Source organism: Tinamus guttatus, unplaced genomic scaffold (assembly GCF_059628265.1).
Source record: "Tinamus guttatus ecotype Peru unplaced genomic scaffold, ASM5962826v1 Tinamus_guttatus_pri_ptg000317l, whole genome shotgun sequence".
Classification (NCBI taxonomy): domain Eukaryota; kingdom Metazoa; phylum Chordata; class Aves; order Tinamiformes; family Tinamidae; genus Tinamus; species Tinamus guttatus.
Window position 1 is genome coordinate 108908 of NW_028288851.1, and position 17257 is coordinate 126164.

Consider the following 17257-nt stretch of genomic DNA (forward strand, 5'->3'; position numbering starts at 1 on the left):
CGGCAGGAGTTTCAAGACTGAGTAGTTCTCTCTCCCGGGATGCGGGAAGGCGGCTGCTTCTGTGCCCTGTCCGCGCAGCCGTGCGGGGTTGTGGGGCCACGAGAGCGTCCGTGGGGGGACCCGGCGTGTCCCTCCTCGCTCCCATCCTGCTCGCTCCCATCACGGAGCACCGGGATGAGCCCGGCACCCCGCAGCGGGGCAGGGGCTGCGGAGCCGGGGCCCGGGCAGCGAGCGCGTCCCCGGGATGCTCCTGCGGGCCAGGCAGCAGTCGCGCTAACGCAGCGCCCTTGCGATATGGCCTAGGCAGCGCGGAGAGTTGTTTCGTGCAATAAAGATTTCCTCTTAATTCTGTGTGTTTCCACTCGCCAGCAGCTCGGTAAACCGCGTGGCTGGAGCCCTGCTCGGTTTGGTAGTGGATGGACACAGGTGACGTCCGTGGGAGCCGTTGTTCCTGAGGGCTCTGCGAGGCTGGAAGGATTGCTTTGGGGGGATTTTTTGGTTTTTGGGGTTTTCTTGCTTCTTGATGAAGAGTACCCAATGTTTAAGGGGGAAAATAAATCCCCGCTGCTGCTGGGCCCTCGGCGGCGCGGGAGCCCTCTCGGTTAGGGGCTGCTGCAGGGCAGCCCGAGGGACAGGGCTGCGTGTGCCCGGCCGAGCGCTCCAGGCTGGCTCCGTGGAGTCAAACGAGCCACAAATCAGCGTGTGCACCTGGAAATACCTCACGGTGCCGCACTCCGAAGGGAGCTGAGCCTTCCCGGCTGCGTCACTGCTCTGCTGCGGAAATGAGCGTTTCTTCTTATCAGATGAGGTGAAATTAGGGATCTTCAATGCCAAGAGACTGGAATAGAGCACGGGAGGGAACCGTGTCGGCTCGGCGCGGATGAGCCCCAAGGAAGGGAGCGCTGCCTTCAGGAGCCGCTCGCTCCCAAGCGCACGGGCAGTTGTTGGAGCTGGAAGGATGCTCTGCGTCTCGGGTCTTTATTTATTTATTTCATGTCGCTCGAGGCTCCGGCCCTTCGCCCCCCTCAAGGTGCCACCGGCGGCGGGGACGGCCCTACCTGGTTGCCGATGACAGCAACACACTCACTCAACCTGCAGGTTAACGAATAACGTGGCGACCCATTCGGCCCCACAGTTGGGAAGCCCTGCCGCCCTGACGGGGGTTGCACAACGCTCTTGGATGCGCAGTTGGTTTCCCCATGATCTTCCAGAGCGTGAGCAGGTTCCGGGGGGCAGTAGCCAGGCTGCAGCGGGTCGGTGAGGGCGCGCGGGCTCGCCGCGGCGCAAGGAGCCGCGTGGCGCGGGGAGGTGCCGGGCACCGCGGCGGCCGCCCCTCACCTGCCCTCGCCTTGTGTCTTGCAGATCAGCGGCTTGTGGAGACCCAAGGACCGGCTGAAGGGACCGCCTGCTTCGGAGGTACGACCCGCTGCGCCCACGGCACCGAGCGCGGCAGGGGCGGCGCCGAGCCGGAGCCTCCGGAACCGCGCGCGGAGCTCCGGGAGCAAAGCCCGGCCGGCCCGGGGGGTCCGTGGGGTCGGGGGATCTCCAGCCTTTGTGGGGCTTGGCACGGAGAGTGCCTCGAGTTGGTGCAGAGCGGACACGTGTGAAAGGCGGTGAGGGTCCCTGCTAGTCTTGCACCGTTTTGGGGTTCCTCGCACCCCTCTGCTTGCGCTGGGGACAGCGAGGCCAGCGTGCGCCTCGCAGGCTGCAATTCCTTTCTTGCCTGTCCCACACACCTGGCCTGAGTGGCTCCCTCGAGATTCCCCGGAATGGGAGGGCTCCAGAACATGGAAGTGGAGGAGCCGGGCGAGGCAGCAGCCGGGCTGCCCGGCCCTGTGGCCAGCCGAGCTCCGTGGCATCAGCCACAGCCCAGGGCTGGCTCTGCTCGCGGTGGCACCGGGAGCGCCGGCTCCTTCCTTGGGTCCTGGCCGTCCCCAGGCGTGTGCCGGCGGGCAGTGACAGTGGCCTGCAGTGACGGGGGGAGCTGAGGTGGCGGCAGCTCGCGCTGACGTGACACCGACAGCAGCATCTGCTGCGAGTCCTGCGCCCGCTTCCAGCTGCAGCAGCTGCCTGCGTTTCCTGGCTGTTGGTACCATCCTTTGCAATAAGATCATTCTTGCCCTGCTGCAGTCTCCAAGCAGGTCCTCCCTCGTGGCTCAGGCTGCCGCTCTGGCCTGCGGCTGGTGCCGCGGGAGCAGGTTCCCACGGAGCGGCGGTGGCGGCGGTGCCGTCGCGCTCCCCGTGTTGCCTGCACCCCCGTTCGGTTCCCGTGCTGTTCCTCCCCGTGTTCCTGCCCCTGCTTTCCCTCCCCGCGGGTCGCGGCGGTGCCGCGGTGTGCCCGGGCGCTGCTCGTGCGGTTCCTCCCGCGGCACCGCGCTCGGCGCTTTCCTGCTGTCCTTTCCCGGGAGGCCGCGCCGGCTCCATGTGTGGGACCCGCGAGCGCTGCCGCTGCAGGACGCAGCAGCCCCGCAGACTGAACACAGCAGCTTCCTGCCGAGCGGATCCGGGCGCGCTCATCCCGGTGCCGTCGGCGCGTGCGGCTGGTGCTGCCGTCGCTGGCACCGAGGGGCATGGGGCTGTGCGCTGCTGAACAGCCCCGTGGATTCCACCCCGGCTCGTCGCTTCCTCTGTCTGCTCCTGCTTCCGCGCGGGCTCTTGCTGCTCTCACCGGCTGCCTCAGCCTGCGGCTCCCAAAGTTGAGTTTCTTGCTGTGTTGCAGCACGGGCAGAAAGGACCGTTTTGTCTTGGGTTCATTTATGTTTTAGCTGTCCCGCTGCAGGCAGCGCCCTGGAGCCGCAGTCCGAGCGCGTTCGCTGCTGGCCCTGCCCCACAGGGCGCTCCTGTTCCGCACGTGTTCTCCATGCACCATTCCCAAAGCGGCGCCAGGAGGAGCATCCCGGCGGGAATGCCGGGAGGGCCTGCGGAAGGGGCAGTGCCCTCCTGTCACAGGGCCCTTTCAGTCAGTCCCCCCTTTCCCACTCGGGAAGCGGCGGCTGCTGCGGAGGTGCCCGGCACGGCGTTCCGGGCGGAAAGCCGCTGCTCCCGCGGGAATCCCGCTCTTCCTGCTGGCACGTGGAGCCCGCGGCCCTGCTCCCGCCTTCGGGAGGTCCCTGTCCTGCTGCTCCTGCCCTGCGGCCACGGGCAGCAGCGGCTCTGACCCCTTTGCAATGACAGGGCAGGGGAGCTGGTCCCGCTGGCCATGGGGTACGGGGAGGTGGTTCCACTGGCCACGGGGGACGGGGAGCTGGTTCCACTGGCCACGGGGCACAGGGAGGTGGTCCCGCTGGCCACGGGGGACGGGGAGCTGGTTCCGCTGGCCACAGGTGCCGTCTGCTCGTGGCCGCGGCTCCGTCTGCTGCTCCCAGCCCCGGGCTGGCGCTGCCCGCGCTCCCCGGCTGCTCCTTCCCCGCTGCTCCTTCCTGAGCTCTGGCCGCGCTTGCAGCCGGCAGCCCCAGCGCGTGCTCGGGCTGCAGGTCCCGCGGCGGCCCCGCTCGCAGCCCGACCGCAGGGCACGGTCCCGGGGAGCGCGCGCGGAGCCTTTCCGTGGCGTGGGCCGCGCGGAGCCGCAGGGCGCTAGCGCTCGCTCCTCCCGTTGGAGCGCGGTTCGGTCCGCGTTCCCGAAGCCTTGGGACGTCCTGCCAGGGCCGGCTTTGGAATCGGGGCGACGTTGGGCTGCACGCCGCGTGTCCACGAGGCATCCGCAGGGCTGCGCGTCGCCCCGCGGCGCCCTCCTCCGCGTGCCGCTGCGCGGGCTCCAGCGCTGCCCTGGCGCTTGTTCCAGTTCCAGCAGCTGCTCCAGTTGGTCACGGACGGAGCGGGAATGATGTGATGTGGGTAAAGGGGCACAACCCGTGTCCGGGCCGAGTTCCAGAGCAGGCACCGGCAGCGCCCGCGGCCAGGAGACCTGCGCGGGGTGTGTGCTCATGTGCTGCTCCCTGCAGCGCGTCGTGTTCTGAGGGACGTCCAAGCTGCCCTGCTTTGGGGGCAGCCCTGGCTCTGGGCGCCTCTCTAGCACCCGTTTGCTTGCGCAGGCCCAGGCGCCCCGGCAGGTCCCCCGGTGCCGTCCGGGGTCCGTGTGTCCGTCTGGCTGCCAGCCCATGCCCTGCACCCGGCTGCACTGCAGCAGCCTCAACTCGAGGGGGAGAGAAACGGCCCAGAACTTAAGTCCTGCATTTGGCAAGACCCTTACTGCAGTGTGAGGAACGACGTGGATGCAACGCGCAGAATCCCGCTCCGGGGCTGCCGAGTTCTCCCCTTCACGGAAAGGGGTAGAAACACAGAGCAAAGCGCTGCGAGTTCGTTAAGGCGCTGAGGGCTTGATGAGCGATATTGCAACTGCGAGCGCTCTGTAGCGCGCTGCCGGAAAGCACCGGAGCGCAGGGAACGTGCCGCTTCTCCAGGGCCACGGGGAGACCTCAGCACGAGCTCCGGGGGATTCGGCAGGGCTGCGGTCCCGTGTCTGGAAGCTTCTCCTGCAAGTTCCCGGGCAGTGGTGGCGGTGGCAGCCCTGGCTGGCTCTGCTCTCGGACGTGCTGTGAGGAGCATCGCGGCTTTCTGCGTCGCGACCCGCGCGCCCCGGCCTGCAGGGAAGGACGAGCAGGTCACGGAGTCCCAGAAGGGCTGGGGCTGGCAGGGCCCTCCAGGGACCCCCCAGTGCAGCCCCGGCTCCAGCAGGGACACCCAGAGCACGGGGCACCCGGGCGCATCCAGGCGGGTTGGAGATCTCCAGAGCAGGAGCCTCCACAGCCTCTCTGGGCAGCCTGTGCCAGGGCTCGGGCACCCTCACACCAAGGAAGTTCTTCCTCACACGGACATGGAGCTGCCTGGGGTTCAGCCTGTGCCGTTCCCCCTGGTCCTGGCAGCGGCAGCACCGAGCAGAGCCTGGCCCCGTCCTCCCTGCATCCTCCCCTCGGTACTCGCACACGTTGATCGGGTCCCCTCCGTCCCCTCTCCTCCAGGCCCCGCTCGCTCAGTCCTTCCCCATCCCGTGGCTGCTCCAGCCCCTTCACCGGCTCCGCGCTGCCCCTCTCCACAAGCTCCACGTCCCGCTGGTGGCGGGGCCGAGGAAGAGGAGCCAGCCCTGCCCTCCGCAGCGTTTGCAGAGCAATACACGGCCCTGTTTCATCATCTTCTTGCCCTCCCCCAAGCAATGTTTTTAGGAACAGATTTTCAAGAGGAAATATATGAATGCATAAATCAAACTTGATGTCATCTCTGCTTAATTTCTACAGAATTTGATGTGACGAGTTGTTGTAGAAGATCCTGTGTCACGCACAGAGGAAGGCTTTTCTTTTTTTAATGCTTACGGGAAGGAGTTCAAAGCAGAGTTAGATAACTGAATCACAGGAGCTGCGTTTGCCCGGTGCCCCGTGATCGTGAGCTGTAACGGGGCTGCAGCGGGTGCTGCTCGCCGCGCTGGTGCTCTCGGCAAGGGAACGTCCTCACCGCGGTGCCGTGAGGTCGGCTCGCAGCCTGCGGCCCACGGAGAGGCACCGCGCGTTGCCCTCCTCCTCCTCCATCGTTGTGGCTTGCTGGGAAGTTGCCGTAAGGATCAAAACTCGGCCTGGAGGTTTGGAAAGTTGCGCGTTCCGAAGCCCCACGGCTTCCCGTGGCCCTGCGTCCTGTTCCCGAGGTGGGAGCGTTGGGATGCGTGCCGGCCTGCAGCCGCACCGGGCAGCGCCAGGCTGGACCGGGGTGCCCCTTGCTGTGGAGTGTCCCCTGGGAAGAGCTGCACGAGCCTTCCTGCTCGTTGAATTTGAGTTTGGGAGCTTCTGCTCCTGTGTCGATCGCGTGACCTGCTGCACCTTCCCCTGCAGTCTCCTCGGAACCGAGGGCGGCGCTCGCCGAGGCTGCAGAGCAGCCGCAAGCCGCTCGTGGCGGCGCTTCCCTGCCTCGTGCGGGACGGGGCCGTGGATTTCCATGCTGTGGCTCCCAGGGAAGGAGCCGCGCGCCGCGTTCCACAACGAGCACCTGGAGCGAGCGCCTCGAGCCGCCCCTGCTCGGCCGGGGCTTACGGCAGCGCTGCGGACGCGTCTCCTCTCGGCTGGGCTGTGCCAGCCGCTTCCCGAGCTCCGCCGGCAGAGCTGGAGCAGCCGAGCGGCCGAGCGGCCCTGCGCGCTGGTTCCGTGCGTGCTGGGGCCGTTCCGTCCTCGAAGGCGCCGCGTGCGCCCGCGCGCCTGCCCCTGCTCGCGGCTGCTCTCACGGCGGCTGGCGAGGTAGATCACCCGCTTTTGGCACAGCAGCGCACGGGCTGGCTCCTTGAGACAGGAATCAGGTAAAGGCCAGGCAACGCCGTGCGTTTCCCTCCTTGAGGCGTCCTGGTGGCTTCGGGACGCCCGGGCTAGCGGGGCCACGGGCGTCCCCAGGAGCCGGGCGCTCCTTGCTGGGGTCTCGGCGCCCTCGACACGAGCCCTGCGTGTGCTGCCCGAGAGCAAACGGGCCCTTTGGGGCTGCGCTCGCTGCTGCCGTGCCCGGGCCGTGTGCCTGGTGAGCTCCTGGCGCGGAGCCGCTCGCTCCGGCTTCCCGTGCCGCCGCGGCTCCCAGATGGAGCCCTCCGAACGCTCCTTGCTGTGTGAAGAGCAGTGCTGCGTTCCCAAAACGCTCCACGAGGGAGTCGTTGCACAAGGGAATATCTATGGAGCGGTTGCTGCAGGTGCAGGGAGCAGCTTCCCTCCTCCGCGAGGGGCTGGAGCGCGAGAGCCTCCTGGCCCCGCGGCGCTCGGTTCTGCCGCGCGCCGCCGCCCCTCGCTCGGTTCTGCCGTGCACTGCTGCTTGGAGCCCAAGCTGGCTGCAAGGCCTGGGCCAGCCCGGGTGCTCCCGGGACGAGTCCTCCCTGCGACTCCTCCCTGCGCCCGCGCCGGTCCCGCTCCTCCGTGGGATTTTGGCTGCTTTCCTCCGTCCTCGCCGGGAGCGACTCTGCCTCCAACACGCTCGGGTGCTTGGCCCTGCGTTCTCCTGCCCTATCCCGCCCGCAGCTCCTGGCACCGCTCCGCGGTGGATCTCTTAGTAAAACAGCCTCTTTTTGGTAGTAAAACGATCCCTTTTTCTCTGTTTCTCGCCCGCTGGCTCTCAGGTCGCACAGCGGCGGCAGCATGGCTGAGCTGGAGCACAACCTGAGCCTGGCGGACGCGCTCACGGAGCCGCCCCCCGAGATCGAGGAGGAGGTGAAGAGGGACTTCATCGCCACGCTGGAGGCCGAGAAGTTCGACGACGTGGTTGGAGAAACTGTCGACAAAACGGACTACATCCCGCTGCTGGACGACGACGAGGACGGCAAGGCCGGGAGCCAGGAGCCCAGGAGCAAGGCCCACGCGGACGCCGTTCACGGGGAACGTAAGTGTGTGGCGAGGCCGCGGAGCCGCGGGGCTCCAGCACCGCAGCACTGTGGCCAGGCCGCTAAAGCCGGCCTTGCTGGGTGTTGCTGCTTGTTCTAGGCTACACATTTTGTTTTAAGACTGAAGTCACATCTTCTGTCGTGCTTGCTTTGCCTGCATTCTGTTCAGGTCTTCAGCGTGTTCAATTTCCTGCCCCGAGGGTGTAAATCACAGAATCATAGAATCACAGAATGCTCAAGGTTGGCAGGGACCTCTCGAGGTCACCCAGTCCAACCCCTGCACACGCAGGGTCACCTAGAGCACGTGGCACAGGGCTGCGTCCAAGCGGGTTTGAAGATCTCCAGAGAAGGAGACTCCACAACCTCTCTGGGCAGCCTGTTCCAGTGCTCTGGCACCCTCACTGGCAAGAAATTTTTCCTTAAGTTCCTGTGGAACTTTTGGTGTTTCAATTTCCAGTCTCTAGTTCTGTCGGTGGCCACCAGTGAAAAGAGGCCGCCCCATCCTCCTCACTGCCTCCCTTGAGGTACTTCTAGACACTGCTCAGGTCCCCTCTCCCCTTCTCTTCTCCAGCTGAACAGGCCCAGCTCCCTCAGCCTCTCCTCATAGGGCAGATGTTCCAGGCCCCTGATCATCCTCGTAGCCCTGCGCTGGACTCTCTCCAGCAGCTCCACATCCCTCTTGTCCTGTGGAGCCCAGAACTGGACACAATACTCCAGAACTGGACACAATACTGCAGATGTGACCTCAGCAGGGCTGAGCAGAGGGGCAGGATAGATAGAGGGCAGTGTGATAAGTTTAGAGGAAACTCCCCAGAGCAGGCAGAGAGGCTGAGGCAGAGGCTGCTTCCCTGCCTGGGTGGGAGACGGGCGCACGCGTCAGCTCCCCGCGGCACGGCCATCCCCGGGGCCGTTCAGCTGCTTTCGCTCCTCCTGGGTTCTTCCTAAACCGGGGCTGGTCCCCAGCGCCGCCCGGGGCTTCGCGGTGCATCCTGAGCCGTGCGGTGTCGGAGCAGGACCCGGCTGCTCCCGAGGGGCGACCTGGGCACGTCGGCAGAGTGGAGCCTTTGTCTTGGGGATCAGCGAGGCCCCTAAGCGGAGCTACAAAAGAGCTGCAATAATCGCCCGTAATCAGGATAATCACTGGAGACCCATCATAATCACCCGTGAGGATGCGCGGGACCTCCGCAGCCGCAGAGCAGTGAGTTTGCGTGGCAGGGTTTCCTGGCCTGTTTAAGACACTTCTCTGCAAAAAACGTAACTTGAGAGTTTTGCTGCTAACGATTTATGAGGTTGTGAAAGCACAGCGCTGGGAAGGAGGTGGGTCGGAGCTCACCCGACGCTGCGGTTTCGCCGTCCGCGTGCGCTCGTCCCTCCGGCGCGTTTTGTGCCGCGGAGCTCTAGCAGGAGAAGAGTCACGAGCAGCCTCTGCACGTTCGTGGGGACCGAAGGGGGACGCTGGCGGGAGGAGGCGGCGCTGCCGCGGACGGCACCGCGCGGTGTCACTTTACTGGAGGCCGCTGTTAGCGTTGGATCCTGTTAGAGCTTAACGTGCCGGAACTGCGTGTGCCCGAGGCGAGAGGGGTTCCTGCTTCCTCGCGCCGCCCGTGGCCACGTCCCGCGTTTCCTCCGCGCGAGGGGCCGCACTGGGCGCTGCACGGTGCACAAACCGCTGCAGAGCAGCACGCCCGGCATGCTGAGCGCCTGCGGAGCCGCTGCGTGCGCGCCGTGCCCGGCACCGCGGCGGATTAGCCGCTCTTTCCCTCGGCACCCTCCGTTTGCTCGAGATTATCGGTTTAGCCAGCGCGGCCTTCAATTTGTTGATGTAAAAGCAGTCCCTGATCCGCGGGCCAGCTGCGAGCGCGGCCGGGCGGGCGCGCGGATCGTGGCGGTGCCGCGGCGCGACGGGCGCCTGCCCTGGCGGGGAGGGCAGCACCGCGGCGCCCGGCTCCCTGCGCCGGCGCGGGCTGCTTCCCGGGGCTGCGCGGGGCGCATTCCCATTCCCGCTTCCCAACACCTGCCATCCGGCACGGGCCCCCGGCCAAGGCTGCCTTTCCCTGGAAGCCGCCTGGCAATCGGGGCTGAGTTTCCATACAACCGGAGCACTCAGGAGGGCGAGTGGGCTGCACCGGAGATCTCCTCCAAAGCACCCTGGGAATACCCTGCGTCGGAGGCAGGACGGCGGCGGTCCCAGGGATTTCGTTTTGGATTTCGTTTGGATTTCGTTTTCTAGGCTTTTCTCTTCCCCGTTGCCCTGAGCTGGCGCTCCAGGAGCAGAATGACCAGCGCGCGGGGCTGACCCGCCGCGACAGCTTGTGCCACTCGTCATGGTCAACTGCTCGGCGTCGCCCACGCAATCCCTTGCCTTTTGCTCCTTCACATCTGGCAAATGGGATGAGTTCCTCGAAATCCCGCAGCGCGCGGAAGGAAAGCTTAGAAGGTCCCGGAGGGCTTGGAGCGTGTCGCGGAGCGGGATCGCCTCGGGATGCGCAGGAACGCTCAGGGTCGTGCGTGCAGGAGCTCCCTGCACGGGGCAAGGCCAGCCTGTGTGCTGGAGAGGGTTGTGCACAGGGAATAAAGGCAGTATTTCTGTCCCTCAGGCGGTCCTTTCACGGCTCTCTAAGGATCTTAGCAGAAAAGACGTTTTTAGCTGTGAATATAAACACGCAGCTGCCATAGGTACTGCCTAGAGGGAATCCAGGGGCCTGCTTGGGTCCCTTGTGGCACTGGAGTCCCCTGGAGCTGCTCTTGCTTTGGGGCCCTGCTTGCACTGGCCGGGGGAGATGTGGGGGCCTTAATTCTGTTCCAAAATAACGGGAGGAGGAAGCTCTGAGTGCCGGCATCGCGTGGGCAGAAGAAATGGGCAGAGCGAAGCAGTTGTTACCCGAGCTCGCAGCGCTGCCCGTGCTCACAGCGGCTCTCAGCTCCCGGGGACGAGGAGCTGCAGCCAAGAACTAACCTTTGCTGTGGTTTGTTGCAGATGCTCCCGCGGCTGGGCCGATGGTTGTAGAAAACGGTGACCACGGACTAGGAAATAACCGCACGGGTAAGTGGCGATGCCTGAACGGAACCTGCCCAAACTTGACGTGTTTGCCCGCCAGCAGCGCCCCTGCCCTGCAAGCCCGCGCGCTCCGGTGTGTTCTGCTCCTCTGTCTCCATCCGTGCAGTTTGCGGGTTCGTTTTCACGATGATCCTTTGGAAGAATCCTTATGCTTTATCCATGCTTGCTGTTGGGAGGGTGCCGGTACCCGAAGGAGTTTCCGTAGTGTCCACGGGCCGGGTCTACCCCAGCTCCGGGGCCGGTTCCTCCCTGCTCCCGCCGTTCCCGGGGCAGTTCTGCTCCCCGCTGCTCGGGCGCTGCTGAAGCTGCCCTGGCTGCCCTGGTTCTGCACCTTGGCTCGCATATTTTTCCATCTCCCTCCACCCCAAAGTGTCCTCGTAGAAAGTCCCCCCGGGTATTTGCTCTGGCAGCGTGCTGCCAAAGCTGAGCTCTGGGAACCTGTTTCTTGTCCGCCAGTAGCTTGTTGTGATTTAAGTGGATCAATATCTAAAACTTGTCGAGCTTCTAGAGGGCAGCTCTGCAGAGAGGAACCTGGGTGTCCTGGTGGACAACAAGGTGACCATGAGGCAGCAGTTGCCCTCGTGGCCAAGAAGGCCAATGGGATCCTGGGGTGCGTTAAGAAGAGCGTCTCCAGCAGGTCGAGGGAGGGGATCCTGCCCCTCTGCTCAGCCCTGGTGAGGCCACATCTGGAGTATTGTGTCCAGTTCTGGGCTCCACAGGACAAGAGGGATGTGGAGCTGCTGGAGAGAGGCCAGCGCAGGGCTACGAGGATGATCAGGGGCCTGGAACATCTGCCCTATGAGGAGAGGCTGAGGGAGCTGGGCCTGTTCAGCTGGAGAAGAGAAGGCTGAGAGGGGACCTGAGCAGTGTCTAGAAGTACCTCAAGGGAGGCTGTGAGGAGGATGGGGCGGCCTCTTTTCACTGGTGGCCACCGACAGAACTAGAGGTAATGGCCGGAAACTGAAACACCAAAAGTTCCACAGGAACTTACGGAAAAATTTCTTCCCAGTGAGGGTGCCAGAGCACTGGAACAGGCTGCCCAGAGAGGTTGTGGAGTCTCCTTCTCTGGAGATCTTCAAACCCGCTTGGACGCAGTCCTGTGCCACGTGCTCTAGGTGACCCTGCGTGTGCAGGGGTTGGACTGGGTGACCTCGAGAGGTCCCTGCCAACCTTCAGCATTCTGTGATTCTATGAATCAGTAAAAAACTCATCTTTGTGTCAGCGTAGCTCACCCAGGAGCTGCTCCCCTTAGCCATTGTGTGCAATGAGAAACGTTCCCTCCCTTGTGCGAGGATTTCTGCCTGGGACCTGCGTGTGCAGCCCCGTTCCCCTGTCCCTGCAGCCTGTGGGAGCCCACGGGCCGGCGGGAGGTGGCCCTGGGGACAGGCCCTCAGGTATGGCTATTTGAATGCTGCTGAAGGGTAACGTCACAGGCATCGAGTTCCTGAGGGTTCCCTTTTCCCCTTCCCCGTGGGATGCCCGAGGTCGGGAGGCTCCGAGGAAGGGGGGACGCGGCGCGTCGCGCCGCGTCCCCCCTTCCTCGGAGCCTCCCGACCTCGGGCATCCCACGGGGAAGGGGAAAAGGGGCCACCTTGGGGTTTTACTGCTGGGTTTGTTGCCTCTGCCCCTTTGCTCCTCCTGCTTTCCCTGTCCTCAGCGCTCCCGTCGCAGCCGCCGCCGTTCCAGGGCTCCCGGGATCCCCCGTGTCCGGGGCTGCGCGCGGTGAAATGTTGCTCGTTCGCAGCGTGCTGCCTCCATGTCGATGTTTACTAACGACTTGCGCTTTCTTGCCCCTTTCCCCATCCCCTCTCCCTCTCCTCCTTCTTTTCCTCTCTTCTATTTTCTCCTCCTAGAGGCCTAGACTGTCTCCTAACACTGGGGCTGCCACTGACACGACACCAGTGTCCTTTTCCACCCGCCGTTGCACTTCTCAAACCCTCCGCGTTTCGCAGCGCTCTTGCTTTGCCTCCTCGGATTTGCGCGTAGAAGAAGCCCAGGGGCGGCCGATGACCCTCCTCCTCCTCCTCCTCCCCGTCTGCTCTGCGGTGCTTGTTGAAACCTTCCTCCCTCCGCGGGAGCTCCGGCGCGCGGCGGCGCCGGACTGCACCACGCGCTCCGCGTGCGCGCCGGGCGCTTCCGTGGCGGCTGCTCCCAGGACTGCAGCTCCTCTCCCGCACCCCGCGTCCCGCCTGCGCCCTCCTTGCTGCTTGGGCGCCCTCCCGCTCCAAGGGTCTGTCCTCGGAGCGGCGGTTCCCGTCTCACCTTCGGGCACGGCCGCGGTGGCCGGGGCGGCCGTTCTGCGGGATGGGGTCGCGTCCGGAGCCGGCTCGGCAGCCCCGGCACGGGAAGGAGAGCAGGGGGAGCCTTGGGCACACAGGGCGGAATGAGGCCCCTCCGGGCACGCCTGGCTGAGGGGAAAGCTCAAGCTCCAAGGTGGAGCCGGCCCCTGAGAATTCCCGCTCGGCTTGGCCGCCCCGGGACGGATGGGCCTCTCGGAGCGTGGAGCGGAGCACTGGGAGGCCGGGACGCCGGGGCAGGCGCCAGCTCGACGCGGGGACGGGCGCAGCGGGGGCGGGATGAGGGGGTCACGGCGCTTCCCGCCGCCGCGCCGGCCGCGCTCGGGATTCGCTCCGGGAACAGAAGTGGGGCCGAAGGCAGAACGTGCGTCTGTAAACGGCGGAAAGGTGGAGCCGGAAACCCGGCTGGTGCCGAGAGCGCCGAGCCCCTCGCGAGGCGCAGCCTGCATCCCCCATGGTGCTGCTCCGGCTGCCCGGAGCGTTCCCGGTGTGCTGGGAGCATTCCCGGTGTGCTGGGAGCATTCCCGGTGTGCTGGGAGTGTTCCCGGTGTGCTGGGAGCGTTCCCGGTGTGCTGGGAGCATTCCCGTCTTGTTGGGAGCATTCCCGGTGTGCTGGGAGCATTCCCGGCTTGCTGGTAGCATTCCCAGCTTGCTGGTACATTCCCGGCTTGCTAGTAGTGTTCCCAGCTTGCTGATAATGTTCCTGGTTTGCTGGTAGTGTTCCTGGTTTGCTGGCAGCGTTCCCGGCTTGATGGTAGTTTTCCCAGTTTGCTGGTACATTCCTGGCTTGCCGGCCCTGTTCCTGGTTTGCCGGCCGCATTCCTGGCTTGCTGGCAGCATTCCAGGTTTGCTGGTAGTGTTCCCAGTTTGCCGGTACATTCCCAGTTTGCCAGTGACATTCCCGGCTTGCTCGTGGTGTTCCCAGCTTGCCGGTGGTGTTCCCGGCTTGCTGGTAGCATTCCTGGTTTGCCAGCAGCATTCCTGGTTTGCTGGTAGTGTTCCCAGTTTGCCGGTACATTCCCAGTTTGCCAGCGGCGTTCCCGGCTTGCTGGCAGCATTCCTGGTTTGCTGGTAGTGTTCCCAGTTTGCTGGTACCCTCCCGGCTATGCCGGCAACATTCCCGGTTTGCTGGTACATTCCCAGTTTGCTGGTGCATTCCCAGTTTGCTGGCAGCGTTCCCGGTTTGCCAGCAACATTCCCGGTTTGCCGGTGCATTCCCAGTTTGCCGGCGGCGTCCCCCCTGCAAGGCCCAGCACTGTCCCCGCTGCGCTCCCGCCGTGTCCCGCATCCCACGGAGCCGCGCGGCTCCCGGCCTCCTCGGCCGCGCCACGGAGCTCGGGGCTTCGTGGCAGGAAGCTGCTCCGGGAACAGGGAATGCTGAGCAGGGAGCTGCCCTGGGAACAGGGAGCTGCTCCGGGAACTGCCCTCCTGGCGCCGCTCGTCCCGCTGCGATTCCCCCTCTTCCCTGTCTGCTCCGCGCTCGGCCCGCGGTTCCGCCGCACGGAGCGGGAGGGCGGCCGGCTCTCGTGTCCTCGCTCCGGGCAGCGCCATCCCGGCGCTTCCCTCCCTTTCGGTGCCTCCTGCCGTAGGTCGTTGTTTTCCAAGAGCCCTCGGCACGCTTCGGGAGCCGTCGGGCTGACGCGGGGGTTCTCCTCCGGTTCTTCTTTCCTACCTTTTGCCTTAAGCGGGTTTCGCGGGTTGTGCCCCAGCGGTCCGGAGGGAGCAGAAGTTGCAGAGAGGAGCTTTGGGGAGCCAAAAGGAGGTGGTTTTCACCCACCCTCCATGCCGTCCCCTCCCGGCGCCTTGTTTCCCTGTGCAGAGCAGTCCCACTAAGAGGGAAATTCCTGGCGCTCTCCGTGAGCGCTGGGGCTCCGGCTGCAGCTCCCAGGAATGATTCACCCCCTGTGCTGCGGCTGGACCTTAGCGAACTTCCTTTTCCCCCCTTTTCCCATAATTTTATCCCGGTTCTTTAAGCGATGTTGGCTTTACAGATCCGGCGCTAGGCCGGGCACGGGGCCGGGGCTGTTTCCATGTTTCTGTGCCAGGGATGGAGCTCCGCGATGTCCCGGCTGCCCTTCCTGCCGGGAAGGGACCCGGGACCCGTCGGGGGTTTGGAAACAGGCTCTTCCCACGTCCCGTGTAGAAAACTTGTGTGCATCCCGCTGCAAACTCAGTGCAATAAATACCTGTGCGTAGGAAAGCCCAAAACGGACAGCGTTTTCCTAGGAGAGCCAGGGCGCTGCCGGATGTGTCGCGTTGCTCAAGTCCATGTCCTGTTGGTGCCTTGTCCGGGTCGGGGGTAACATGGGGACCTCGCGCGCCGCTCTCACTTCCTTGTGCTTCGAGCTCGCCCGTGCCGGCTGCTGTTTTTCCATGGTTCTCGCTGCGGTGCGTGCCGTGAAGCTGTGTATCGCTGTGTGAATAAAGCACCCCAATAAACACGTCCAACTAACCTCTCGGAGCTGTCGTGTGTGACCGCGCGGCGCCGCGTGCCCCGGACTAACCGCACGCCCGCGTTCCCGAATGGAGCGCTCCGGCTGGGTGCTGGAAAACACGTCCGTGGAGGCGTCCGTCCAGTCTGCGCAGGAGAACCCGGAAGGTTGGAGCCGTGGCAGGGGGTTATTATGAGGGCGGGAGGGAAAGACTGGAAGGAGGCAAAGAATCCCTCTTCCATGGGCTCAGGGAATGGGATGGAGGAGAGGGATGCCCGTCTCCTGTGGGGTGTGCAAGGTTCCTAAAAGCTGCGTGTGGACAGCAGCCAAGAAACAAGTCCTGGGGCTTGTGGCGCGGTGAGAAACGCACGGGTGGCGTGAGGGAGGATGCGCGGGAGGACGGGCGCTCTGCAATGCACCGCGCTCTGCAATGCACCGCGGTGTGCAATGCACCACGTTCTGCAATGCACCGCAGTGTGCAGTGCACCGCGTTCTGCAATGCACCACGTTCTGCAATGCACCGCAGTGTGCAGTGCACCGCGTTCTGCAATGCACCACGTTCTGCGGTGCACCGCAGTGTGCAGTGCACCGCGTTCTGCAATGCACCGCGTTCTGCAATGCACCGTGCTCTGCAATGCACCACGCTCTGCAATGCACCACGCTCTGCAATGCACCGCGCTGTGCAATGCACCGCGTTCTGCAATGCACCGCGCTGTGCAATGCACCGCGTTCTGCAATGCACCACGTTCTGCAATGCACCGCACTCTGCGATGCACCGCGTTCTGCAATGCACCGCGTTCTGCAATGCACCGTGCTCTGCAATGCACCGTGCTCTGCAATGCACCGTGCTCTGCAATGCACCACGCTCTGCAACACCGCGCTGTGCAATGCACCGCGTTCTGCAATGCACCGCACTCTCCAATGCTCCATGTTCTGCAATGCACCGCGTTCTGCAATGCACCGCGTTCTGCAATGCACCGCACTCTGCAATGCTCCATGTTCTGCAATTCACCGCGTTCTGCAATGCACCGCGCTGTGCAATGCACCGTGTTCTGCAATGCACCACGTTCTGCAATGCACCACGTTCTGCAATGCACCACGCTGTGCAATGCACCGCGTTCTGCAATGCACCGCGCTCTGCAATGCACCGTGTTCTGCAATGCACCACGTTCTGCAATGCACCACGCTGTGCAATGCACCGCGTTCGGCAATGCACCGCGCTCTGCAATGCACCGTGTTCTGCAATGCACCACGTTCTGCAATGCACCGCGCTCTGCGATGCACCGCGTTCTGCAATGCACCACGCTGTGCAATGCACCGCGCTGTGCAATGCACCGCGTTCTGCAATGCACCGTGTTCTGTGATGCACCACGTTCTGCAATGCACCGCACTCTGCAATGCACCATGCTGTGCAATGCACCGCGTTCTGCAATGCACCGCGTTCTGCAATGCACCGCGCTCTGCAATGCACCGCGCTCTGCAATGCACCACGCTCTACGATGCACCACGCTCTGCAATGCACCGCGTTCTGCAATGCACCGCGTTCTGCAATGCACCGCGCTGTGCAATGCACCGCGTTCTGCAATGCACCGCGTTCTGCAATGCACCACGCTCTGCAATGCACCGCATTCTGCAATGCACCACGCTCTGCAATGCACCACCCTGTGCAATGCACCGCGTTCTGCAATGCACCGCGTTCTGCAATGCACCGCGCTCTGCGATGCACCACGTTCTGCAATGCACCGCGCTGTGCAATGCACCGCGTTCTGCGATGCACCGCGCTCTGCAATGCACCACGCTGTGCAATGCACCGCGTTCTGCGATGCACCGCGTTCTGCAATGCACCGCGCTCTGTGATGCACCACGCTCTGCAATGCACCACGTTCTGCAATGCACCACGCTCTGCAATGCACCGTGTTCTGCAATGCACCACGCTGTGCAATGCACCACGCTGTGCAATGCACCGCGTTCTGCAATGCACCGCGCTCTGCGATGCACCGCGTTCTGCAATGCACCACGTTCTGCAATGCACCGCGCTGTGCAATGCACCGCGTTCTGCGATGCACCGCGCTCTGCAATGCACCGCGCTGTGCAATGCACCGCGTTCTGCAACGCACCACGCTCTGCGACGCACCGC

General features: G+C 64.5%; 1 protein-coding gene across 1 annotated transcript in view; it reads left to right on the forward strand.

The window, feature by feature from the left end:
* The first annotated feature begins 7076 nt into the window (after positions 1-7076).
* The window catches only part of MAP4 (microtubule associated protein 4), a 57931-nt gene continuing 47750 nt past the window's right edge, over positions 7077-17257 (forward strand). The window contains exons 1-2 of the mRNA XM_088528938.1: positions 7077-7332; positions 10311-10376. Coding sequence (XP_088385064.1) covers positions 7092-7332; positions 10311-10376 — 307 coding nt within the window. The 5' untranslated portion in view covers positions 7077-7091. The remainder of the gene's footprint in view (positions 7333-10310; positions 10377-17257) is intronic.